This window comes from Anomalospiza imberbis, chromosome 4, assembly GCF_031753505.1.
Source record: "Anomalospiza imberbis isolate Cuckoo-Finch-1a 21T00152 chromosome 4, ASM3175350v1, whole genome shotgun sequence".
NCBI classification, from domain to species: domain Eukaryota; kingdom Metazoa; phylum Chordata; class Aves; order Passeriformes; family Viduidae; genus Anomalospiza; species Anomalospiza imberbis.
This window is the reverse complement of record NC_089684.1, coordinates 52237304-52263456: the sequence shown is the minus strand read 5'-3', so window position 1 is coordinate 52263456 and position 26153 is coordinate 52237304. Positions and strand designations below refer to the sequence as shown.

The following is a 26153-nucleotide window of genomic DNA, read 5'->3' as shown; positions in this document are numbered from 1 at the left end:
CTATCAAGTCTCATTTGTTTTCTACCCATTCAGTTAAGTCTAGTAGTTATATGCTAATTAAGAAAAACCTCAGGAAGTCTCACTGGAATTCAGTCACATTACTCAGCAGTGTCTAGGCCAAAGCAGCCATGGACATGTATATAAGCACACAATCAAGCTCCTGAGGATCTTCACAGGGACATTTCTTAGGCTTGTAGGCTTTAGAGTCAAGAGCAAAGCAGATGTCTGGATGATCTAACTTTGGCTATTCAACAGTTCAAATGGCAGTTCAGGGCACAGGCCCTCTTACAAATCCAGTGCTAGACACCAAATCTACTTTGATACACTAACAACTCCAGAAAAGGCATGTACAGATAGCAGAGGAAAGCACAGGAGTCCCATGTGTTACTGCAAAAATCTGCTGTAAGCCTGATGTGTGAACCATACAAGTTGAGTCCATCTCACAGGCTGCATTAGGGTACTTAAGCAGATATCAGATTTGATGCAGACAGTTCTTTTTAAGTTTTACATGCAAAAATTCAGTAGGACTCAGCATCCTAAATGGTCTTCCTGGGTTAATAGTATTTGATTCAAAACTCAGTCTCCTGAGTTGAAATCCTCCAATCTCAATCAAAGGACTTCAGACAATGCTGTTAGAGAACTGCCTCACAAGAAACATAAACCAAATGTCTTGACCATTTCCTTAATATTTTTCTTGTAAGCTCCACATCTTATAACACATGCCATACAACTTTTAAAGCCTGGGCAGGAAGGAACACAACACAGAATATTTTTATTTAATTAAAGGTATTTCTTACCTCCACTACCTTGACGACTTGTATGGGACAGCAAGCTCAAGCGCTTTTCTAATTGCAAAGCTTCATGAGCCAATCTTTCTTCTGAATAGGCTGGGTTTGTACTTGGATCTTTAAAAAGAAACAGAAAATAAATAAATAAATAAATAAAATAAACAAAGGAGGTCATGTGGAAAATAAATAAAAAATAAGGAAAGAGAAAAATACATTCTTATGCTTGAAATGCTGATTGGAAAAATGTATGGGACAATCTGACTTCAAGCACATCCTGGACATGGGCTACACAGTAACTTAAAATTAAAAGTGTCAAAGATTTTCAGAGATTATACCCAATGTCTGTAACAGTTACCACCAGGGACAGAACATTGAAGAGCACAGCAACAAAGTTAATAGCTACAGAAATAATTAGCATCCAGTAGGTCTAGAGGACTTGAAATCTAATTTGACCCACATAAAATCTGTCCTGAATTCACTGGGAATTTTAACATTCAGAAAGACCAAATTTTTTATTCTAGAAATTTACAAATCTACATCATAAAGTCAGAATCAGAGTGATTAAACTGACATCTTCCAATCCAGATCATCTATTTACAAAGATTTTGCTTTCAAGTTGGATGTTCAGACTGTCATTAAGTTCAGATGTCAGAGATAAAATAAGCAACCTGGTGGCTCTCCTTCTTCATGTTTAATACAAGACAAGTTAGGATGATATAACTTCTAAAATGTACTGTTATGGATTTTCCCCATACATTTTAGTGAGCTTGCCATTCCAGCTGAGATTATTTCACTGAAGGTGGCTCATTATATTCCAAAAAACAGCAAAAAGACCAAAAGTTAAACAGAATTTGGAAGTCTCATCAGTAAAACAGGCCAGTTACCTCCAAATCATTTTATTTCTAGCAGGCGTAACAATAAAACCAGATGTTGGAAGTAATCATAACCATTATCCCAAGAGAAACCATACAGGTTCCTTCAAATAGCACTGCTAAGTGTGTCATGTTCAGCAGTTGCAGAGGATATGGTCTGCTAACTTGCTCATCATCAGAAACTTCAGTAATTCTTATTAACACACAGGAAAAGTAATTAATGGCAGCAAAAACAGATTAGCTTCCTCACAACTGCTGCTCTTGTATATCTGATCAACTGGGCAGTAGACGCATACCACAAAAACACTGAAACATTTCATAAGAGAGGAAAAGAGGATGAAAAAGTCTATATAGTGTTGTGATTGAGTTAGTAAGACAAAAACCAGCTGGAAAAATGAAAGAAAAGTTCCATTTTCACCCCAGGTCTTTCAGTTTCAAAAGACTTGGTTTTGATATTGTCAACACAGCAGTCAAAGCAAGCTCATAATCAGGGGAAGGAGCACTGCTAGGTCAGCTGAAGCTCCATGGGAGCTTACGTTACCAACTGCCCCAAGAAACAAACTGCCACATCTCTCCTCCCTAACCATATTCCCATTCTGACCTGTCCTAGACAGGAACAGAAATGACAATGCTGAACTTTCTAACTTTTCTTACCCATGTCAAGGAGGTTTCCATCTTTGGCAGTCTGCAATCTGGGTAAAATGAGCAGAAAAACCAAGATATACACAATCCATCTATAACAACACACACTGGAACCCAAGGGTGTTCTAATAGGGACAAGGCAGTAGTGCCCATGACAAACAGGGTCTGTGACCTCTGTGTGTCCCAGCTCAGACAGAAAATAGGACTGTTAGATGTGGATTGCTTTGTTAGGTGTCCATTCCTATTTACGCTGCAAGACAGCTCACATTAGGCATTGACTAGTTCAAACCTGTGCAACTGCTTACTCAAATGAAACCCCCAGTGCTTTCATATGGACCTCTGCCAAAGGAAAACACAGCATTTGGCCACCAGCACCTATGGTGCAACCCAGACAGGTCCATGCAAAGAGCTGCTCAGTAGCATACAGCGTTACAACCTGCTGCCTATTTTTTAATGTCCTCTGCTCCAGTTACTCTGCTGTATCTAGTTAAATGCCTTATGTCCAAAAAAGGTCCAAGAAAGATATTCTGTGAGCACTTTGCGTATAAAGCTGTCATAACAGATCTGCAAATTGGTTAAACAAAGATGCAAACAGATGCTAACCCTTCCCACACCAGAGAACTGTCAGTAGGAAAGGTCCTTTCACTTTCCTCACAATATGACTACTTGACAAATACAGATTTTTCAAAACATAACTAGGGCACCTACACAACAACTAGTTTTTTAAGTAAATGATGTCCCTCTTACAGACAGCAAAAGATATAATTTTTTTTTAAATGGTCAAACAACTGATCTTGTAAAATTGTCTTATAATAAAATACAAGATGAGGCAGGAGGGAAGTTGAAGTCAGAAAGTTTGCACTTCACATGTTCAATTGCTTCCAGAAGCCAAATTCCCTATCAGCTGCACAGCTACAGAACACACCAGGTTTCACCCAACAACATGAAACCTCTAGGCCTACTGTCTGTCCAAAAGAACTGGTAATTTTTTTGTTAAACTTCCCCTTAAAGATTGCCTATGGATAAAACGTGTGTATAAAATTGAGTTCATAGTTATATGCTGCTCTCATTGCCCTGTTTTGTGGAAGTCTGAGTAGAAGAACCTTCTAGGAAATACCTTCAAAACCTGACAAACACACAGAGTCTAAGTTTTAGGTAATTACCTACCAGTCTTACCCAAGTCTTTGTCTCACCTTTAATCTTCTCTGCTAATAAGCCAGACTTCTACAGAAAACACACACAATATTACTCCCCAGAAGTAACAGATTCTTGTACCAGTATTTTTGATTACAGATGACCAAGCTCTAATCAGGACATTTTCCTACAGGATCTGACTATGGACTGAAGTCACTGGCAGCCACTTTTTAGGGACCAGTCCTCACTGGAGTGCATAACCTATGACCTCCCATGAGTGCTGTTGTGATAACCCTTTTTTTGTAATACGTTTTTTAGGCCATAATGCTAAAAAGTTGAATTTGTGGGCATCGTCCTCTACCTTTGCATGCCCAATACACAATCTCTAAATAACTGGGTGGCAATTTACCACACTAGTAACTCAGGGGAACAGAAGCAGCATGACCGGTACTGAGACAGCTGTCCAAGGAAGTTCCGACAGCTTCTGCCCACACAACATCCGAGAGCAGCTCCAAGAACAATTAGGACCTTCACTTCCCAAACTGTTGACAAATGGATCCTCTCCTGTGATTCACTCAGGTGCGTCAATTAATAATTTTTTTTTTATCATTTTCCAATCAAACATGGATCCCTTGCTATGAGGAAAATCATCTCTTATGTGAGGCAGTCATCGAAATCTTCTTAAACACTGCTTTGGGGCAAAGGGGAAGGATTACATCAAATTTAGCTGGACTAAAAATGCCTCTGCTGGAGATTTTATTTTTACATTACGTTGGTGGGTATTCATTAAAGCCACATCAGCTGCTCATCGTGGGAGATTTAGAATATTTTGGTAACATAACGAATAAAGTGTCACAGTAATTCAAAGCTCCAGGGTTGCTCAATAAGCACCTGTCAGGAAAAAATGTATTGTATCCAGTTCAGTCAGCAGCTACCAAATTGATTATATGCACCTTTAAAATGCAACATTGGTTAATTACTTTGTTAAACAAAATTAAATAAGTTAGGCTGAAAATCTCTCTTTTCTTTCTTCCTGTGTAACTGTAGGCACATTTGTAAATCAGGCCTGGACCCTCACCTTCTTGCTAACATCTCCACACCTTGTAAGATGGCTGGAGGAATGAAAAGATGTCCTAAAAGTCTGAGGAGGATCCACTTGGTACAAACACTGCAGAAGGCAGCCACAGAGCTGTCTTGCAATAGCCAAAGGTGTATAAAGCTTCAACAAAAAGAAAGAGCATCAGATGGATCCTCAGCAAGCAGCAACTGTACACTCCCCAGTCAGTTACAAAGCAGCCTGAAAAAGCTTCCAGAATTATAAGAGATCATCCAGACTATCAACATTAGACCTGGGGTCTTTCCAGACTGCATGACTAGACTGTCACATAATCAAATATAGAGTAGTGGTCTGCCCACTGATGAAAGATATCCCTGATGGGCTCTTGGGCCTCTGCTGTGCTCAGGTTTGGCATTCAATGTGAATCTTGCTAGTGATAAAAAGGAGTTCAACACACACCTGATACACAAACATCTCTCAAATAATAAGCATGCAAGTCAGCATAGATTACAAACCATGCAATCAGAGATTCATTACTAAGTCCATATGTAGACTTCTGTCAAGACAGAATGTAAATTCTCTGGACTGTTTTCTATATATCTCTTCAAGGAAAAAAAAAAAAAAAGAGATCATGCTAGTAGCCAGTTACAATAGATCTCTTCCAACTAATAGCTGGGGAAAACAAGCCGTCCATAGCCATCATTCATTTGAGTCCTTTATTTAAAATATTACACTTTCTAAAAATATATACGGCTACCTATACCTACATGACCTTCACATTCCTGTCTTCTATGTCTTTGGGGGGTTTTATGAGATGTGATCACACAGCTTTTAACAAATCAAAACCTCCAATCTGTTAATGGAAATATCAATAGGACTATTGTGGTACAATTTTGAAAACTTAATGGACTCCCAAAATAAGTATAACAAGTAATAAACCATAAAACATCTAATTTTCTTTTCCTTTTCTAGTTTATTTTGGGTGTACACATAATAGAATTAATTTTTTATTGTGAAAATAGTAATTTAATTCATTTCCAAAACATCACAGAATAATTCAGGTTGGAGGGGATCTCAGGAGTTCTCTAGTCTGAATGGCTGCTCAAAGCTGAGAGATTAGACCAGATTGTAATACCTTGTATGGACAAGTCAAGTTTATGGGTTCTACTGCACTGGATTTTCATTGCATATTTTATAGATAACATCATAAAATATGTACAGCAGTCATATATTCATGATATATATGATAATAACATCATGTTTTTAAGGAAATAAGGTATAGTTTTAAAAACTACAATCCTGAAAAGAAGAGGTGAATATTGTCCTTGAGCAAACATCCCTTGAACACCCCGTTTACAAATTCCATTTGATACCAGCTATTTCACATTTGTTTAAGAATCACTATGGCAAGTAAGAAAACTGGTCATTCCCCAGTCTTCTTCAAACCACTCTCTACCATCTCCTATTAATTTCATGCTAACACATAAATATTTCAACACCTTTTTATCCATATTGTTGAGATGCTCCTTCATGAAGCAACTGGCTTCATTCATTCATCTCTTCTACAAAGACAAGGACAGACTACATTGATTGCATAACATCTATAGATTATATTGGTGCTGTGGGCATTGGTGTCCAACACTGTCACTGTGACTGTTTTTACCATGTTACATTGTTTCTCTGTACACCTGCCCTTTGTGTGTTTTCCTTGCTTGAGAATACCACAGTGCTTCAAGCATATCTCATGTTTCAGTTGGAAAGGCACAGGAAAAGGAAAGATGCCAAATTCAAGTAGCAAACTGTGAAGAAAAGATTTCTCTAAAAGCTTTTAAATTGCACAAAAGCAGAGTATTGCATACATAAAGTACAGTTGAGGCTGTATAGCATTCTGCACTGCAGTAAATATGAATTAAAAAGACTAGAGGTTTCGTGCTAGAATCCCCAATTTTGAAGTTTTGATCTAGTTACCTGAAGTGTACAGATAATTACTCTGTTTACAAGCTGATGCTTTCAAAGGTTGAGGGAATTTCAATACCTGACACATGGTGTGCATCTGGCAGACTCGACCTTTTCAAGCAATACAGTACATTCTGTGTAACAACATACTTAATAAGGAAAATTAGTTCATGGATGAATCACCAGAACTGTACATGTGCATGTGCCTTAAACAGATCTGTACAAGCTTCTGTGAGGAGTAATAAATAAAGAACATTAATTTTTTTTCCAAGGAACATGGACATAGGGAAGGACAATAAACTGGAAGAGACAAGGGTAAAATACACAGGAAAGAAAGTTAGAGGGTTCAAGTTAGCTTGGATAAATAAAGGCAAAGAAGTCTGCAAGTACATAAGCACAACTCTTCACAAAACACTCCGTCCAGGGAAACAAGATGAAATCAAGTGGATGAGATTTTAATGGCAAGTACAGCAAGCAGAGAAGAGAAATGGAAAGACCTCAGGAAAAAGGTCTCTTACAAAAACCACCAAATACTCTCCAGGACATTCCACATCCACTTCATGCACCTCAGTGAGGTCAGAGCGCCTGAAGGAGGGAAGAGATTGCGGTATGTGGCCCAACAACCCACAAACACCAGAAAAGATAACTAACATGTGAAAGCAGATTTACTCCTACATGCTTCTGAAAAATGAATCTTCAAAGACTGTGCTAAAATTAAAAAAAAATTTAAAAAAGCAGAATAGTTGTTTGTAGGCCTAATTTTTCTGACAGAAATTTTTGTGTGACAAGACTTAGGGGTTGTATATATGTATTTTTATATACACACATAGTTTTAGATATGTAGAAAAATATGTTCAATAGCAAAGTTGTAAGCATAAACACTGATTTTTGTGTTTCTGTTGTTGGTTTTTTTTTTTCTGTCGGCTTCTTTTTTCTAGCACTCCAGTTAACTGAATGCAAACATATATCATCACACGAGAATGACTTTTTTGTCTACTATTCTGCTTGATTATTTAACTTATTTCTGCCTTACAACCATGAGAAAGACAACCTGAACTGAGCCTTGTGTTTACTGAATTTACTAATTTTTAACTAATAACTATTTTTTCAGATTTTCACAAGCTTCACATTATTTAATGATCTAGTAAGCTAAAGATCTAATCTTTTCCATCACGTTTCCTGCAATTATCTTAAACTTGTAACACCAATAAAACTCTGTTGAACACTTATTAGCTGCCTAACACTTACACAAACTCTAAGTATTCCACAAATCTTAGCTCAACCTTCACCATTCTTGCAACCTATTCCTACTGAATGCCACCACCAAATCACAGACAATTTTCTGCAATCTCATTTCTACACTTTTGTCCTGACAGAGTCATTCTGACTCAATACTGTTCTTCATCTGCTGAAATCAAAAGGAAATAGGCTTTATTATGATGCCATCCAAATTCCTCTTTGAACATTGCAGTACATGCAGCACTTACCACAAAATAGGAAAAGGAATTTAATCCTCAGACATCAGGAGAAAAGCTCAAATTGAAAAACTTAAATGTGATGTGGAGGCTTGACAAGGTTTTCTAAGGCTGACAAGACTTAGAACTTAGTTTTGGATAAACTCAAAATGCTCCAGAAGTTAGTTTTCCACTAAACTATCAAAATAGCAATGCAGACATAGATCCAAGTTAAATGTGTAAGTTTAAAACTAAAATTTAGGGTTCCTTTTAATTCAAATTGCCATCTTTTAGTACTGTTAAATAAGAGAGGGCTGGAGTTAGCAATATAACCAGAAACATGAATGAAGCAGAGCACCAGGGGGAAACTGGGTACGTCCAGCTTATAAATCTGTACGGTGACATTTCAGAATGAAAACCACTTTGCACTCTGCACACCCTTGGTGTCTGCGAGCTGCTCTCACACCAGCAGCAGCGGGTGTGAGACACGACAAGCTCCTACTTCACTGGGTTACTCTGTACTTCCTGTATTAACCTGGGAGCACTGGACGCACACCAAAGGGGCCTTTGGTCGGGGAGATGCCGCGAACGATGCAGTCGAACAGAAAGCTGATCTGCTCCCCTTCAGCACAAGAGAGGAAAAAAACACCAGCCCCTGCAAGAAAGCACAACATAAATATGTATGGTTTTCACCTGGAAACACTAGAAATATATTTAGCTGAAGCTATTTATAATGTAGCAATCAGAAGAGTTTAAATTGCAAGCCCATGAAAAGAAGTCAACAAGATATTCTCCTGGGAAAAGAAATGGAAAATTCAGGTCAGCACACACACACCATACCACAAACATAAATATAAATTCAATAGCTGTCTAATAATTTATGCTAATTTTATGACATTCAGGCACTTAGAGTAGTGTCCTAGAATCACAGAATGGCTTGGGTTGGAAGGGACTTTAAGGATCATCTAGATCCAATCCCCCCTGAATGTCAAAACAGACATCTTACTCTCAACAGCTGTCCAGGTCTTTTAGTCTTATTTACCCCTAAAATTTTGTAGGTCAAACCTAACTATGCAGGAAGTGTCAGGGATACTTAAAGTGTCTTCAAAAGAACGAACCAAGTTAATTCTACTTTTAACTTGTTTTAAGCAAGAGGAGCTTTTTATATACTAACAAATTGGAATTTGGTTATATTGCTGGATTATAGTATAAATTTTCCTAGACAAAGTCCTATGTGTCTATTATTAACAGAACGTAACACAACTCCACAGGTTGTCATCAGATCTTTACCCTTTGCTCTATTCTGATATTTGCTTTCCATTCATTAAGAATAGCCCCAAGCAAAATTAGAATGAGATTCACTAAATAAACAAACAAGTTTTGAGCCCCATGACACATGGCTGCATGAACAACACAAAAGACTAGAAGGGCTCCACAGAAGATTTTATAAATTGTCAGTCCAAATATAAGTCTCATCAAGGGAAAAGAAAAATTACTATCTTAAAATATCAGACAAAAGACCACCCCAGTAACCAGCAATTTCAGGGAAATAAAACTTCAATACCAAACAAAAAGGGAAATTAAATTAGTATATAGACCTGGAAGAAGTGCTGCTACTTCACCAGAGCCAAGCATACTAGAAAACTCCAGTATCAAATCATAGACCTGCAGTAGGGTTTTGCACATTACTCTCCTTGTGATTCAGGCCCTAATCTGGACATGTTTGACTCCTGCATGTCTCTAGCCATTCTGAGTTGCATCAGTATTTTTTCCAATTTTAGTCAAAAAAGCAGAGCTGATCTTGACCAGAATGACTTCATCCCCATCACTTTCCAAACATATACCCTGTCATATCCAACAGGATACTCACATTTCACTTAAGAAATTGACAGCTTGACAAAGGGCTGTGGGATTCAAACAAAAAGGATAATGGAGAGTGGACCACAAACCACAATACCTAATTGAGTTAATGAGGTATAACCAGCAAGATGTAAACTAACCTCTCTAGGAAAAACATATTCTGGTCCATACTCCTTTGTCATTCTCAATTTATGTCACATCCAGGTCTCTGCCAGTTCTGCTTAAATCAATTCAAGACAAAATTATTAAAGGCATCTTCATAACTTGATTCATCACTCCACCACATTTGCATCTCTTCAGATCTTACCTATCAAAAATTCAGCCAACGAAACATGAACACACCCTAGCTTCATGATCAGAGGCCATCTAGGAGACTACAACACTAATCACACAGCCTGACAGATATGAAGATTTATGCTGGCGACTCACTTGCAGTCTTGCCCCATCTCTCCCCTTCCCAGGAGATGCCAAAGTAAGAGAACATTGTATTAGGATAAAAAAAATCCTGAGTGCAATGTATTCAGGAAATATCTGAAATTCAGCTTTTTCTTTGAGCTGACTTCTCCTCCCTGAACAGAGTCCAGAGAGTCTACAGGAACACAACCTTTGCATTCCATGCAGCATAAGCAAGCAGGATATAGACACAACATAGCAGAGGACATTCAGGTCTCAAGCACATAGTGATATACTATGTGGCTTGATAATTCAGCAGAATCCTACATCTCCTGTTGTCACTCAGGGCAAAAACGATTCCTCAAATATTTCTGTACATAAAGATTTCATCTGGACCACTTCATTCTCTTATCACCTTTGTCAAGAGTTACTTAAACTCCTAAGAGGCTCTAGAAGCCTTTGACTTTAATGGAAACAAAGAAAGTAAATGTGTGCATGTGAGCTGGCTGCTTAACTCACAGGATTTTTTCTGCAAATAACTATCAGTCATTTGGAAATCCCACAACCAGATGTGATGACCTTTATATAACCAGTGCAAAGAGTGTATGTCTATGTGCATGTGGATACAAATCCAACAGAAAAATACAATAATCTCTTTGTAGATTCTATTATTCATATGAGCACCTTAATTGCTGACCGACTCTCACAGGAAACATTTTCTTTCTAGTTTTGGTAGGTAGAACAAGATTGCAAGGGAAGGAATAAGTCTGAGGGTCCTTGCAAAAAACATCAAGTGAGATGAATGAGTAGGTAGGGCTTAACTAAAGCATACATAAAAGCAAGTGATTACGTTTCTTTTCTACTTTCTTGAGAAAACTGAGAAATTCACTACTGGAAATTACATATCTTAGTCATGTGTTGGAACTGGTTTGGTGCACAGGCATTTAGAAGCCAAGGAATGTGTGGTATGCACAGTGTAATACCATGCAGCTGTTCACCAGACTGAAGGGCTCACTCAGCTCTCTCCATGGGCTATGAGACTTGGTGAAAAGCAGCTTCCAACCACTTGCACGAGACTGAAACACTCAGCCAGTCCTCTGTGGCAGTGAGCAGTAAAGCATTGCACAGTCCCTCAAACATTCAGGACAAGTTGCCAATTCCATAAAACTTCCAAGTACTACTTAAGCTTGCCAATGTTGATTTTAACTGATCATACTAAAAAAGCAAACCCTTGGGCAAACACACTTTAAAAATGGACAATAGCCAAAAATTACTTCAATCTCTGCAGTGTGTGTGAAAGCAGGGAGGAAGAGTCAGTTCTTTCCCATTAATTACTACTCCTAACGGGTGCCAGGCAATACTAGATGCTGAAGCCTTTCAGCTGCAGGACAGGCAGAAACCACAGCAGCTCATTCCATGGCAATCAGTATGTACATCCCAACCCTGGCCTTGAGCAGCCCCCTTCAGAGGGGATCTCACACTGCTCTTCTCTGTGGGGCATATGACAGAGTATTCCTATTATTACCAACTAAGGTATGGGCATGACAACTAAAAATAGATGAATAGAGATAATGTTGGTTGCCTGCAGTAGGCCTGCATAGGAGACAGCAAAGAATATCTGTACACAAACAGAAGTTTTAATCTATGCAAGCCAGGGTTTTTCCAAAAATTCCAGATTTTGCCCCAGTTTAACCACCCGTACTACTTCTAAATTTCAAATAAATGCAGAAGAAGAAACAAGAAAGGAAAGAAGGAAGGAAGTACCAAATTTTATCAAAACACCAAAATGATCACAGAAATATTCCAGCTTATCCTGCAATTAGCATTTGTTCTTTCAAAGGGCACTAAGGATCTTTCACAAGTTCCTTTCTTCAAGGAGATGCTGTCAGAAAATATGAGGCACCTTTAAACCAGGCTCTGGCAGCTAATCCTGAAGCACTTGAACACTGGAGAGCCTGAATTCTCATGGTGTTAATCTGCCCTTTTATTACCCTCTACTTGAATTTTTTCACACTGACCTACAAGTGAAGATTCTCCTGGCAACTGGTCATTTCAACTAGTGCACACTAATTGAGCTGGTAACTTGGGAAAGTGAGAGGCTCCTTTTTTCAGCCTGTTCCTCCATGTAAATGTCTCAATTGACTGCTAGGCCAAGACACCAGCTTTTTTGCAAATGGTGTGTGACTAAGATTCAGCTACAGAGAGAACAAAATTTTGGCCCAGAAAATAACTTATTTGCAGCTTTCAGAAGCAGAAAAAATTATTTTTTTAATCTCTAGCAATACAATTGTGATGTTAAGAGCAAGAGGAGTTCAGAATGTAAATGTTCTTCTTCCTATTTACAAATAAACTTGTGTGAACCATCTTGAAAACATGCTTAGATTTAATGTTTGAAATCTCAGCATTACCTCAGATGGTTTCCCTCTTCCTGGATTGAGTACCAAAGCCTTTGGAGTTGAATTAAACCTGTACTAAGCAACAGAACATAATGAAGTGTTTTATCTTTACAAAAACTTTTGTGAGGAAGCAAGAAATAGAAAGCTAAAACAAATTCATATCCTTTTAGACCTCAGTTCTACCACAGATATACCAAAAAAAGCTTGACTTCAGTTTGATGCTTCATGTCTTTTATTATGGAGAGGCAATCAAACCACAAGATTGTTGGTTCCTTTTAATTTGGTATTTCTTACAGTGATATAGAAACCTTAAATTCACTAATCCTCTGCATTCAGAGCTCCACAGGATGAATGTGAGCAAAAATATGGTTTAGCCTGCAGGAAAGTAACATTAATAATAGAGTCTGCATAATATTATATTACACTCACATGACAGGGTAATGGAGAGTGCTTTTGTTTAGGAATTAAAACAACTTCTGTAATAACATATCAATTTTTTTTCCTGAACACTACTTGTTTGCCTCAGGAATTCCAAGAGGACTGAGGTAAAAGATATCTGAAGAAATACGGTCTTTCTCTTTACCAACACACTTCTGTCAAGAATAACCAGAGTTCTATTTTTCTTTAGGTTCTATTTTCAAAAACTTTTCTTACAGTGGCAATATAAAATCAAGTGTTTAGACTAAACACATATTTAAATGTTGTTATGCCTACGGATATGTTTGACTGCTTAGTTAAGGGCAACAACTCCTTTAACAAGATCAACTTGAACTTGTAAAGAGTTTCCAACTGTGGCAAGCTATTTTGTACCAAATTGACTACGCTGTTCTTCTCTCTGAATGCACGCAGGCGGGGAAAGGCAAATAAATACCTTTTCATGGCAACCGAAAGGTCTCAGCCAGCAACACACACATTTCTTAAGAATGATCCACAAGGTAGTGGGACCTTTTCCAAAGCACTTTTCTAACTCTGTTCACTTGTAACCTTAAAAAAATGATAATTTCATATTTTTAAAAGCATGCACACAGGAGAGCTACCGATGACCCCGTTTCTCACCAGAAACTAGTGTAAGTTTGAGGGAGGAAAAAAAAGAAAAACCACCATGGATAATTCAGGTTCCATCACCTACAGTTCCTTATTTCACAGAATTGTTGAGGCTGGAAAAGATCCTAACATAATCAAGTCCAACCTTTGACTGGACACCATCATGTCAACTAAGTGCCATGTCATTTCTTAAACACCTTCAGGGATGCTGATTTCACCACCTCTCCAGGCATCTCATTTCAATGCTTGACAACCCTTCCTGTGTACAAATTCCTCTCAAAGCCCAACCTAAACCTCCCCTGGCACAGCCTGAGGCCACTTCCTCTCATCATATCTCTTGTTGCCTGGGAGAAGAGACAAATCCCCACCTGGCCACACCCTCCCGTCAGGTGAGAAAGAGGTCAGGAACTTGGGTTTCCAATCCATAGAAGTATAGCAATCAGAATGCACATGCAGAGCAACAGTACGCAAGTCCCAGGAAGAATATATTTGGGTTTGGATCAACTCTGGATTTGGATCAATTCTTCTAATTTTTCAGTTTGTTCATTGAAAAAAGTATGCAAGTCAAACAGCTTCACATCCAAACTGGCAATCCACATACCCAGCTGTGCTCACAGATCATCAATACAGTATGGCTTCAAACTCTGCTTATGAAATTAAAACCTTTATTAATATAAACCTAATGATATGTTCTTATACCTGTGCATTATTTAACTATCCTTTTCAGATCTTGCATACCTTTTATCTGAAGTGAGAATTTGAGAAGCCCTAAATTGGCCATTGGAACAAGAGATTTGTCTCCATATAAAGGTGTATCTTAGCTACTAGGCTATGGAAACTAGCCTCAGCTTGCTTTCTTTCATTTTAACCCCAAATATCACATGGCTCCACCCCACGGTTACAAAGCTGCTAATAGGGAAGGGACCAGGGAGTTGTTCTAATTTTAAGGAGTAAAAAGTCCCCTATGGGATTTAGAAATTAGCATTTACAAAATGAGAACATTGCTGCTGTCTGTAACCTCAAAGCTCCATATCACTTTCCCCTCAGCAAACAACAAAATAATTAATCACAATTTAATAATCTGAACATTAAGCCATTTCACCTTATCTCTTGCATAACACAAGCCATAACATTTCATTACCTTATTTTTGCTCTGTATTCAATAGCATCTTTTGACTAAACATCTTCTGGAGAGCCACAGGGCAATTTTTAGCCAGGACTGTACACAGCCACATTTCTCCTGAACACCAGGGTTGAAGCCTGCAGAAATCAACTCAGAACAGACCCTCTGATAAGAGGCTGCCTGTTTGACAAAGAAGCACAGCTGGTTCTGCAGTCTCCACTTGGAATGAGAGTGCATTTACATTTCTGCAAAAGGCATCAAGCAACATTAAGAGGACAGGTTCCATTTGTACTTACAGAAGCCACACCTGGTGCCCCCTTCAAAGATGAATCCGTTTGGGACAGCCCCATAGCGACGCAGATCCGAGAGTTTCCACTGCCCCATGACACTGGGAGGAAGGTCTTTCACCAGGACAAGGATGTCATTGCAGAAATGCAGAGTAGCAGGCCCACTCTCTAGTTTTGTACCAGGGGCCACAAAGACTTGAAATCTGTGAACTATCAAATAAGGGGAAAAAAAATTACTACAGAATATACAAGTGTTATGTAAGTCACTCTGTTCAGCTGTGGTACTTGGACCAAACCCTGCCCACACCATGAGACTCTCTGGCATAAAGAACTACCCACAGACTGGAGTCAGTGGAGCCCAGACTACCACACGTAAGTAGCTGTAAGGCCATTACTCCCTATTATGCCAGTTTAGGATTGGAAAAAATCCACCATAACTTGGCCTAATGCTACAAATAATTAAAGTTGCAATGCTACATTAATTTATCCTAAGTCTTCCAGGCTAATCCCTATCTCAGTTTAGTGAATCATCCAGCCTAGACTTCACTTACCTCTTCCATCCTTGCATCATTACATGGGTTGCTCTCTGTCTCTTCCTCCAACCTGTGTCCCTCCTTTCCCACAGGCATGCACAAAAATAAAATGGTGCTCAAGGAGCCCAAAAGCCAAGGCTCAAAGAACTAAACAAATCTCTCACTGACTCATCTGCAACCTTTAATAAACTGCTTCACTTCCTCCCTAGCAGTAAAATGAGGAAAATTACATTTTTCCACCTTTGCGGCTTTTTCATGAGTTAGTGATGGTAGATGCCAAGACATTTTAAATTACTAGGAAGCTAAGCGATTTATAAGTAACAAACCCTTTTAGATGTCAGTTATTTTTTTCATATTTCACATCCTGAATTTTAAAAAAGAGTGGAGAAAGAAAAAGAAACACCTGTCTCATTCAAGTTTACAAAATCCAGGTTCAAATCCCAATTCCAGTATCATCTAATTGCAGTATCCTTACCTAAAGTAGTTGTTCTAGGCTGGTCTCCCATTTTCTCTTCCAGGGCTATTGCATTCTGAATAATAAGTTATTGGGATCAATTCAAGGGCTTAAATCTCAGTGTTTCAAAGGCATCAATTTAAGTGAGCAAGCATATAATTCTCAAACAATTGTTTTGACCTCCACTACTGCTCTAGTTTCTTTCATATTTTGATTAGACACAAAAAAATACACAGCCAACAAACAAAACAAAACCAAAAATCCCTCAACAAATTTAAAAAAACCAAACATCTGTCTTGGTAGAAAGAAGCATCGAGACTCTTATATTTCCAGGAGGAGGTTTTTGGTGGTGTTTATCAAGAAGTAACATAGATTTTGTTTTTGGTTATGCATCAAAAATTACACAAACAGCTCCCTGCCTATGAAATCTACTGGGTAACTTCCAGGTACTCTCAGTTCTTGCATCAGCTCTTCCCTGTTTCTTGCCCATGCCTCTTCAAGCATCACAAATTTCATCTGGGTCTGAGTCTTGCTTCTCATCTAACTGCTTGCTGTATTCTTAGTCACGATCCGAGCTGTAAGCCAACTCCTCATCTATGACATGCATTTGCTAAGTTCCCTGAGGCTCCAGCAGAATTAGCCACAAAGTCATTCGAGTGAAATGTGCAAGGAGACAGAGATAGATCTAACTAACCACAGCTCTGCTTACAGCTCTGCCAGTAGCACTGCTAGGGAGCAAATCAATAGGCACACCATGTCCCCTTTTGGGCACGCAGTTGTTACGCAACCTACATAAGCTATCCAAAAGACAGCAAAACCATCATGATCAATAACGCTCAGAAAGCAATCTTTGATGACATTTGCACTCCTCTGCTCAGTTAACTCTGCCCAGTATTTTGCTGGCAATTAAACCATGGGAGAAGCAGCATCAGGATTCTTTCTCCTTCATAACTGAGGAATGAAGCCCACTCTTCACACAATCAATTGCAAGTAACAACAGATGCTGAAAACAAAGAGCTCCAGCACAAGTTCTAGACCACTGTCAAAATACAGCACACCCAAATCTGAACAACGGCAAAGTAAAAGGAAAAGCATATTTGAAAATAAAGCTTTTCCATACACTGCTTTCTTGGCAAATTGGAATTCTTTTCAAAATTCTCCCCAGCCTTTGAATTCTCTTACTCTATACAAAAAAAATTGTGAAGACACAGAGCTGAGTATATCCCTGAACAAAAGCTACTACTGAAATCCATCCCTTTCTTCAGCCCATCTTTTCCCTTTCAGAGCTATGCACTGACCTGCAGTACACTAATTTCTCAAAATGAGTTGTGAGCCCAAGCACATTGCAGGAATCACATCCCCTCATCTGCTAAAAACTGAGAGAAAACACTGGGAACTCCAGTGTGAACGCCTCCATTCTGTGGTCCTCATTCAAGAAGAGTGTCAGCTCCTTTCACTTTTTTTTTTGCTTCCCAGACTCTGAGGTCATCTCTCCCTAGCCTATTTTTATCATCCAGCCACCTTATTTTCACAAGGCACACAAAGGCACCCTTACTACACTTTAAGAAAAAAACACCAGTCACCATCCTCTCTTCATCTCCATCTTCTCTCTTTTCTATTTCTGTCTACTCAAACTAGATGCCCTTTGACTTTGTTCTCCTAATTGAACATGCACTGAAAGATAACATTCTGAAAAGAAATTTCAATGCTTTGGTTTATTCTCCTGCCCCCAAGATTGTTTGCAATTAACTTTATACAAATTATTGCCAGTTCAACCAATTACAATTGTTTTCTTACTTCTTCATTTCTTCACTTCCACACACACAATCTCTCCCACTTCACCTTTACTCCATGGGTGCATATGTCATAATCCAGTAGGCTCTATTCCTACCTCCTTCACAGCTTTCCTTGAAAACAAACTCTTTGCTGCTTTTACATGTCCTCCAACCCCAACAACAACCTTCACAGCCATATTGAAATTACTCCAGCACTACATCAGTGCAAGATCATAAAAACCAGACCTACTCTGTTATAATCAAGTACTCCTTCAGCTTTTAGGACAAGTCTATGCTATATATAGATCCCAAACCTAGTAAAAAAAAAAAAAGATAAAAGAAAACAAAAACAGCACTGGAAGACTATAGAGCTGTATCATCAAAGTGCACCAACCACTCCAGCTACTCATGCTTGTATTGTTCAGCAACCCCTCTAACCTTTCCTGTTATGCAAGGCTTCGTATTTGATAGCCCTGGGGGTTATATCCACACATCTCACTTCTCATAGTCCTACATATTTTTACTTTAAAATTCCCAGGCCATCTTTCTACATATGTACTGCAAAGGAACAAGCCCACAAACCCAACAGATGGCAGAGCATATGTAACAAATGAAAAAGATTGCTAATGTGTGTCTCCCACACACCTACCCTCCTTCCCTAGTTATGACTAAACAAACATAAGACAGATACTATGGATTACCAACATTATCACTCTTTGTTCACCATGGGACATTTTAGAGCTGCTAACCAAGAAAAAAAATAGGAGAAAAGAGAAAGGTGAAGTTAGCTGGAAAGAATGTGTCTGATGACACTCCTTAGTGCAAAAAGTCTCTTTCTGAAATGGCACACGAGGGCAATGAGAATTATCAATGCAACACCCAGTAGGCAGCTCAGCAACCTAGGCATGAACTGGCAAATTTCTACTCAGGACTTTGTATCTCTTAATTCAGGCTCCCCCTGAGTCCTTTTGCCAGAATTCCCTGAGCCAGTTGTAGGACCAGAAGCAGAAGTTTGATCACTTGTTTCAAAGCTACACAGCATCAGTGTCAAAATCAAAAGTGCAAGTTAAGAGCTGTCATGGTTATCCATCAGTACTGGGTGGTACTGTGGTCAAAACCTATTGGAAGGGATACCTGCTTTAACATCTAAGGGGGAGAACACTTTGTCCACTCTCAAATGAGTGACAATCTTGTCCTGAACTGTACTGTTTTATTTGCATTTTAGCTTCACTTTTCTTTGGTCTTTTACCCTGTGGGAGGAAAAAAAAAAAAAAAAACACACAGAAGAAAACAGTGTGAGAAGACAAAGGTTACCTTCCCCCAGACTGTAGCGTATTCGCACATCCCACGCGTACATCGTTTCCTTGTTCTCGAACCCCAGCATCACCACTTGGGACAGACAGATGATTGCAAGCGTGTGATTCAGGCCCTCATAGGAGAGCCCAGGATCCAAGCCACAGATGTCTTCTAAGGTCATGCTGCTCCTCTCCTTATGCCCTTTTGCTCGTTCAGATTTATCCTTGTACACCAGCATGAGCAAACAGTCTAAAAGGAGCAAAACTGTCAGAGATGATGATGCAGAGCACTGACCATAACAAATTTCTCAGCACTCTGCTGCAATACAAAGGGGCTTTAGACAACTGCAGGATCACCTCGATAAAGACAATGTAGAACTCTGATTTCTTTTCTCAGACCTCCCCCAGGTAGTTTATAGTCCTTGTTTTCAGGAAGCAAACACTGAAGGTGCATTTTAAGGGTTATACCGCAGGCTCAAAAAGAAGGAGGTCAGTAATAAATCTTCCCTATTTTATTCAAAGTCCAGTGGCATTTCAGATCCTCTCCTGAGTCTGGAGAGGACTGACTCATTAATTCTGAGCATTAGGAGCTATGCTAGGAAAGCTGTTCACATTACAGACTCTAAAGACTGAGAGGCTATTGTCTGTATTTTCATTAGAACATACTGAAGCACAAATGAAGTTCCTACAGTAGCTCACAGATTACCCAACCACTAAATGGCAAGCAGACTGTGCTGCAAGATTGTTCTTGTCGGCTCAGGTTTCCCGGTTAAATGCTACACAGAAGCCATTGCTAAAAATCATTATGTGCCACACCTCCTTTTATTTATTTATCTTTTAGTGTTTGCTTGTGTCACCAGTTGTTATTAACCACTTCCCAGAGGTGTTTATTACACAGTAACTATGCAATGGAAGAAACCAGTTCGAGTGCCACAACCCCATGGGGAAAGGAAGCATTTCACAAGCAAACCCAAAAGGAAAGTGGAGAGACCTCTCCCACCTTTAGCATTTATGACAAAAGCAGCCCTCTTTCCCCTACATTCATTTCCTATCACACAGCACTCAGATGTAGATTAAATTAATGGTCAATATCAAAGTTGCAACATCCACAGCTTAAGCTGAGCTACAAACCACAAAAGACAAAGACCCCCCAGCACCATTTCATAAAAACTGGGGATAATGCTTCCAGCCCCACTGAGGTGCCCTGCAGCTCTCAGCTGGGCAAGGGACTGGCAAAATCTCCATCCACAGAGATGAAAAATGACTGAAAGACTAAACTTTCAGACTGAACTGTCTGCTAACTAATGCAGAGCTTTGCATGGATTCCCAATTGTCTTTGTGCACCTGTTAGCAAAAACAGCTGCAACCACGGTATTTAAACATTCTGCAACACAGTTGTGTGTTGGGGGAACGGCTATGGTTTACACACCAAGAAAAGCAAATCACCAGGGGCTTTTTTAGTAAACCTGGCTAATTTAGCTAGAATAAAAATAGTATTTTTGAGGAATAAGCTACATTATCAGTCAGGCTCCACCATCTACAGCCTTCAAAGCTGGCTTACAACAGAAACTCAGGCCCATGTTCACAGGTCTATATACTAGCCCTATGACCAACAGATGCCCTTTCACACAGGGAGGTTTCACAGACTTAGATGAGATACAGGTATTTAGAACACTAAAATATTACTGTAACTACTCAGATAACAAAGAATTACTGAGAAGTTTTTGGTCTTCCTAGCAAGAGCCAAGAAGACCTGCCATAATTCATTCTGCAGCAGTGCAGATTCAGGTTTTCCAAGTGTGGGCAACATTTAGTCCTGGAAAGAGATACTTTTGGGCCCAAATGTTTTCCCTCTTGGGAACAGATGGGGAAACCTGGAGCCTATTTTTCCCTCTGCAGCAGTAAAACATCAGCTCTGTGTAATGTTTTCAATTTCCCCTTCAGAAGCGTGGAAACGACCTTTTTTTTTTTTTTTTCCTTAATTCAAAATGTCATTTTATTTTTAAATTGAAGTGATATTTTCTGTCAAAACACTGATCAAAAATAACTACCGAGCTTATAATGTCAGGGTTTTTTTAGGGTTTTTTGTTTGGCTTTTTTTTTTTTTTGGGGGGGGGAGGGTGTTTCTGGGTTTTTTTACAGCCAGCAATCACCCAGAAGAAGTAAGTTCACCCCAGAGTTTTTTTTTTTTTTAAAAAGTGCATTTTGAACGGGCACCAAATCCAATGCCTGTGCCTCGGAAAGTCACTTCTCCCGCTGGTTTTAGTGAGCGCAGGAGCTCGCCCCGAGGCCGGACGCGGCTCCCGGGCAGCGCCGCTCTGGGATGGCCCCGCCGAGGGCTCTGCGGGCACTCGCCCCGGGGAGCCGGGCAAGCGCCGGGGCCCCGAGCCCCGTCCCCACCGCCGGGCCCCTCTTACCTGCCACCGGGGAGGGCTTGCGCAGCACCAGCCACCTGCTCTTCCACTGCAACGAGAGGCAAAGGGACAGGGTTAGCCGGGGCCGCGCAGGGGAGAGCGGGCTCTCTCCCCTCCGGGCAAGGGGGCGGCGGTCGGGGACCCCCGCGGGCCGAAGGGGCGCCGGGAGCGGGGACCTTTTTTCCGTCTCTCAACTTGACGTGACCCTCCACCACCACGGAATCCGTCATCTTCAGTCATGATTCCGGACAGCTGCGCCGGCTCGCTGCGCCCGCCCCGCGCTCCGGCCGCCCGAGGGGTCACTTCCAAAATAGCTTTATTAGGGCCCCGCGCGGGCGGGCGGGCGGCCAGCGCGGCCCCGCCCGGCCCCCGACCTGCCGGCGGGGAAAGGGGTCTGCGGGCCGTCTCCATGCGTCTTTGTTCACGTGTTTTACTTCTGGGTTGCGGCGTGGGGGGGACCTTGGATTTTTCTTTTTTTTTTTTTTTCTTTTTTTCCTAATTATTTTCCCCCCAGGGTTTCAGAGCGCCAGGCGCGGGCCGGGGCACTCCGGAGCGACGCGGATCCGCTCCGGGCGCGACCCCCGCCGCGGTCCGGCTCCGGACTTTGCCGCTGACCGCAGGGGCCGCCGCGCGCCCGGGCGGCCGCAAAGCCCGCACCGGATTCACTTCGGGGAGCGGGGCCCGCCTCTGGCCGGCCAAACCGCCCCCTTCCCGCACCTTCCTTACAATGCCCGATTTTCACTTTTCAAAAGTATAATTACAGCCTCCTTGGCTCCCAGAAGACACTGCCAACTACCCCAGATAAAAATACTCCTCTCACTTTTTTTTTTCCTCTTTGCAATGCAACTGTCACGAGATAACAACCCGCTTACACCAAACCAGAAACAGCTACAATTAATAGAATAAGATGTGTTAATGATGTCCTCAGATTTATTTCCACGAGCAATGGACTAATTAGAGTCCATTATTCCAAAAATACTCCTGCTGCATCTTATTTGATGGTAATTAGTTCTTCAGCTTTTTTTAAAAAGCACTACAGCACATTTTTCTTTCAGTAGCATAATAGAAGGGGGTTTTTTTGATGTTTGCATTTATTTCTTCCTTTTACATCGGTCAGTTTGCATGGAATAACATACAATTTAATAAAACCATCTTTTCAGCGTGTTTCATAATGAATTAGGGAAGTGTTTTTCCACTGGCTTGGCATTTGAATTCAGTTTCAATATAGAGTTCGGAAAAATATCAGATAAAATTTCACTAGTACATTTGAGTTTGGTTTTCATTTTAACCAAGGCAATAATCACTTAAAGGGGGTGAAAAAATATGGAGAATTAGTTTCCATGGGGTAATGCTGAAGAGAAAGGCAGGAGGCAGATGCTGGAGTGCCTCGTGGGAATGTGACTGATGTCAGGGTGTGGGAGGTCAGGACATCTCCTAGCCTGGACATCTCCTTGCCATCCCTACTCTGTGCTTGTAATGCTGTGCTAGTCACCTCACAGCTGAGGCTCAAATGATTTTCATTTAGTTCCACCAAGCCAATGCAGTCACAGTGGATAAACAGGCTGCTTTGAAAGCCACAAATTAATTTTAATGCGTTCAAAGTAGTATCGGCTGGAGATCTGTCATTTAGACCTTTGAGGGCAGAAAACAGACCATTCAATATCTTTTTTCAAGTGTGTAATTTGTACTGGTGTTGCTGTGTACTGATAGAAGCAGCATAGATTTTAACAACAGGACAGCTAAAAATCTCTTCACAAATTATCAGAAACACCAGTCTAACACCTTTGCTATCAAACAGCCACCTTCTCTACTGCAAGAGAAGACCAAGAGTATATACAACACAAAACTGCAAGATCAAAACGGTGCACAATGTGGATAGATGTTAATTTCAAAGTGAAGCTGAAGTCACAGAACAGATGCAGACATTCAGAATGGCTTCATCTTTGAGTGGAAATCTGGTCTTGATGAATCCCTTCCAAAGATGAGCAAATAGTTCCTTCCTGCTGATGCAGTACTTGTCTCAGCAGCAGGTACAGTTAGTCCTGTGACATGATCATATATATTCATTTTAGGGCATTAAGCAAGCCAGACTCATATTGCAAAGGGCCAGGGAGGCAGAGCCCCACAAGAAGAGTCTTCAGCTTATTTTGAAATCCAGATCCCAGAGGTGGATATCAGTTTTTCAAGCTAGCATTTAGTGCCTCAGAAAAAAAAAAAAAACCTAAAGAATTTAATCCTGGGACTCACAGTATCAATAGCTGAAAAACATACCCAGGTGCTTACATGTGCCTACTGGAAATGTGTGTGACACTTGCATTAAACTGGGAGCACCACCAGCTGAAATTGACCCTTACGGAGACATTTTCTGATGCCTTCCAGCACAAAGTGTTATTTTATCTTTCTACCAGCTCTCAACCTCTAGATCAGCCTACAGAGGGATTCAAAGATCTTACTGTAACTTTATACATGACAAACTAAGTTCAAGAAACAGAGGGTAAATGCTTTTATTCGACAGCTTACATCATTTATCTAGATTAGCATCGTTGTATATTTGTACTTTCACAGATGCAGGTTTTGGTTATTTTTCCTTTAAAATTTTCTTTTAATTGCAGATAAAATTCACCACTACTAAGAAACCCATGAGGACACTGCAAACAAAAAACATATCTAAATATCTTGGCACCGCTTTAAAACTCTATTACTTTAAAAAAAAACTTTGCTTGAAAAACTTAAGAGAGTTCATAAATGTTCACTGCCAGGGGAGAAATACTTTTCACATCAACACCTAAATGTACACATCGGACATAGCTAAAGGTCTCCTGTAATAGGAAAAAAAAAGAATTTTCCATTCTTTGTCAGAATTTTTCTGTTTAATAATTTTCTGCCTGTTTTTGCTAATACAGCTGAGTCCACTGCCTCTAAACAGCTGTATATTGTAATAATTGTTTTGGCTGTTCCCATAACAATTCTATAGACCATGACAGTAAAGCCTGTGGTTTATGATATCACCAAATCCCTAAGGAAAATGTCAAGCTGCACCCCAGCCATCCAGTTGAAAAATCTGTTACAAGAAACCTCCTTTTTGAATTATCTAAATATTTGAACAACTTGTCAGTACAAAACCTAAAACATCTTCAAAACACTGTCAAATTAAAGAAACGCTTAGGGATTTATCAGCAAGGTGAAGTATTTCCATTGCTATCTGCAGGGCAAGGAGCAGATCACAGTCTGCAAAAGATCCTGGCTGTATCAACCTAAATCAGCTGCTCCATCTTCCAACATTTTCCAGGAAGACTTTGAGCTCTCAGGAGGTGTTGCGTTAACCTTGCTGGAAAATTGCACACCAGATTCAGCAGAGCTCTGAGGCACGTTCCTGATTTTACATCAGTGGAACACAGAAATATGTTTATATAAAAATATTCTTACGTGTTTGGTTGAAACAAAACCTAAACCCTCTGGTTTCTTTCCCCAGACCTGTTGTCGCAGTTAGCTGAGGAGCACCTTTATCTACGTTGTTCTCTTGGTGTCTCTTGTCCTAAGCAAGATCATTTCTCAGAGAGAGGGAATTTCATTTTTGATTCTGCTGTTTATTTTTTCATTTCAGCTGAGAATACAAGGACAATATTTTTGCAGGTTGGTTTGGGGGATGACAGCTCCACCAGAAACTGCAAAACACATCAAATCCCTTTTTAGGTAATCCACCAAGCAGACTGAGAGCTGTAGATTTTTGTGCACTGTCTTGATATGTTGGAGATTTTTTTATTAAGACAAATAAAGGTAGTCGTGTGTGTTGAGCAATCCACAGCCCTTGAATGCTAGATCAAGGCTGCTGACATCAGATGGAGCAGGGCTGCTTTTGGTGGTCTAGCTTGGAACTGCTAAGTATTACCATGAGACTTTTCATATCAGCTTATAATAAAATATTTATGCCACTTTAAATAAACCCAAAAGACTCTTGAACCCTGCTTCAAATGTTAGTGTATTTAACTATTCAACTAGTTTTTCGGGGGGCTATTTTCTCATTAATCCACTTTACATAGTTTGTCACTCTTGTGTATACTCCAGGTTTGTTGACTCTGCCACAGCCGTCTCCCCAGCTGATAATTCCATAGAGGTAAGAGATGTCATTTTCCTCACAAGCCAGAGGTCCACCAGAATCTCCCTGCATCAAAAGTAAGCAAAGGTTATCTAATTTGATAGAAAGCAGTCAGAAGATCAGTTGGGGAAAATCTTAAAATAGGAATGTTTGCACATGAGATTTAAACTAAAAAAAAAAAAAAAACCAAAAAAACCAGAAAAGCAGTTTACTGAAGTTTCATTACAGAAAGCCTTTTTAGTCACATTCAAATCTAATGATGGATTTTTAAAATTAAGCATTAACAAAAGTATCAAAATATCAGATTTTCTTTAAAAATATGAAATTTTTAGATTCAGACACCTACTGAAAAGCATGGTTGATTTAGATCATTTTCAATGGAAGTGAACAAGCCTTGGAGACTTAGCACTGTGTTGTAATATCAGCACTGCATGAAGAGGTTACATGGGTGCATTTGGACAGTTTCTTGATGCAGTTTACTGCAACTTTCAGAGAATAGGAGAGCTTTCAAAGAAAGGTGTTGCATACAGCCACACTTTCTGACTGTGGGATACTGTAATTTTATGTGACAATATGGGGT

General features: G+C 39.9%; 2 protein-coding genes and 1 long non-coding RNA gene across 7 annotated transcripts in view; 1 reads left to right on the top strand and 2 right to left on the bottom strand.

Moving 5' to 3' along the window:
• DOK7 (docking protein 7) overlaps positions 1-21918 on the bottom strand; it is a 59232-nt gene extending 37314 nt beyond the window's left edge. Inside the window, exons 1-6 of one of the 3 annotated variants that reach the window (XM_068188573.1) lie at positions 21654-21918; positions 21481-21526; positions 19083-19328; positions 15016-15216; positions 8439-8558; positions 798-905 (exon numbers count right to left, since the gene is read on the bottom strand). In XM_068188573.1, coding sequence (XP_068044674.1) covers positions 798-905; positions 8439-8558; positions 15016-15216; positions 19083-19328; positions 21481-21526; positions 21654-21707 — 775 coding nt within the window. In that variant the 5' untranslated portion in view covers positions 21708-21918. The remainder of the gene's footprint in view (positions 1-797; positions 906-8438; positions 8559-15015; positions 15217-19082; positions 19329-21480; positions 21527-21653) is intronic. The other 2 variants (XM_068188574.1, XM_068188575.1) reach the window with 2 other exon arrangements.
• Positions 21919-22019: 101 nt separating this feature from the next.
• Positions 22020-24293, top strand: LOC137472976 (uncharacterized). Its single transcript, XR_010998537.1, has 2 exons — positions 22020-22478; positions 23276-24293. It is a non-coding gene; the product is annotated as an uncharacterized lncRNA (long non-coding RNA).
• HGFAC (HGF activator) overlaps positions 23966-26153 on the bottom strand; it is a 40635-nt gene continuing 38447 nt past the window's right edge. For all 3 annotated transcript variants that reach the window (XM_068188571.1, XM_068188572.1, XM_068188569.1), the window contains one exon: positions 23966-25639. In XM_068188571.1, the coding sequence (XP_068044672.1) occupies positions 25469-25639 (171 nt within the window). In that variant the 3' untranslated portion in view covers positions 23966-25468. The remainder of the gene's footprint in view (positions 25640-26153) is intronic.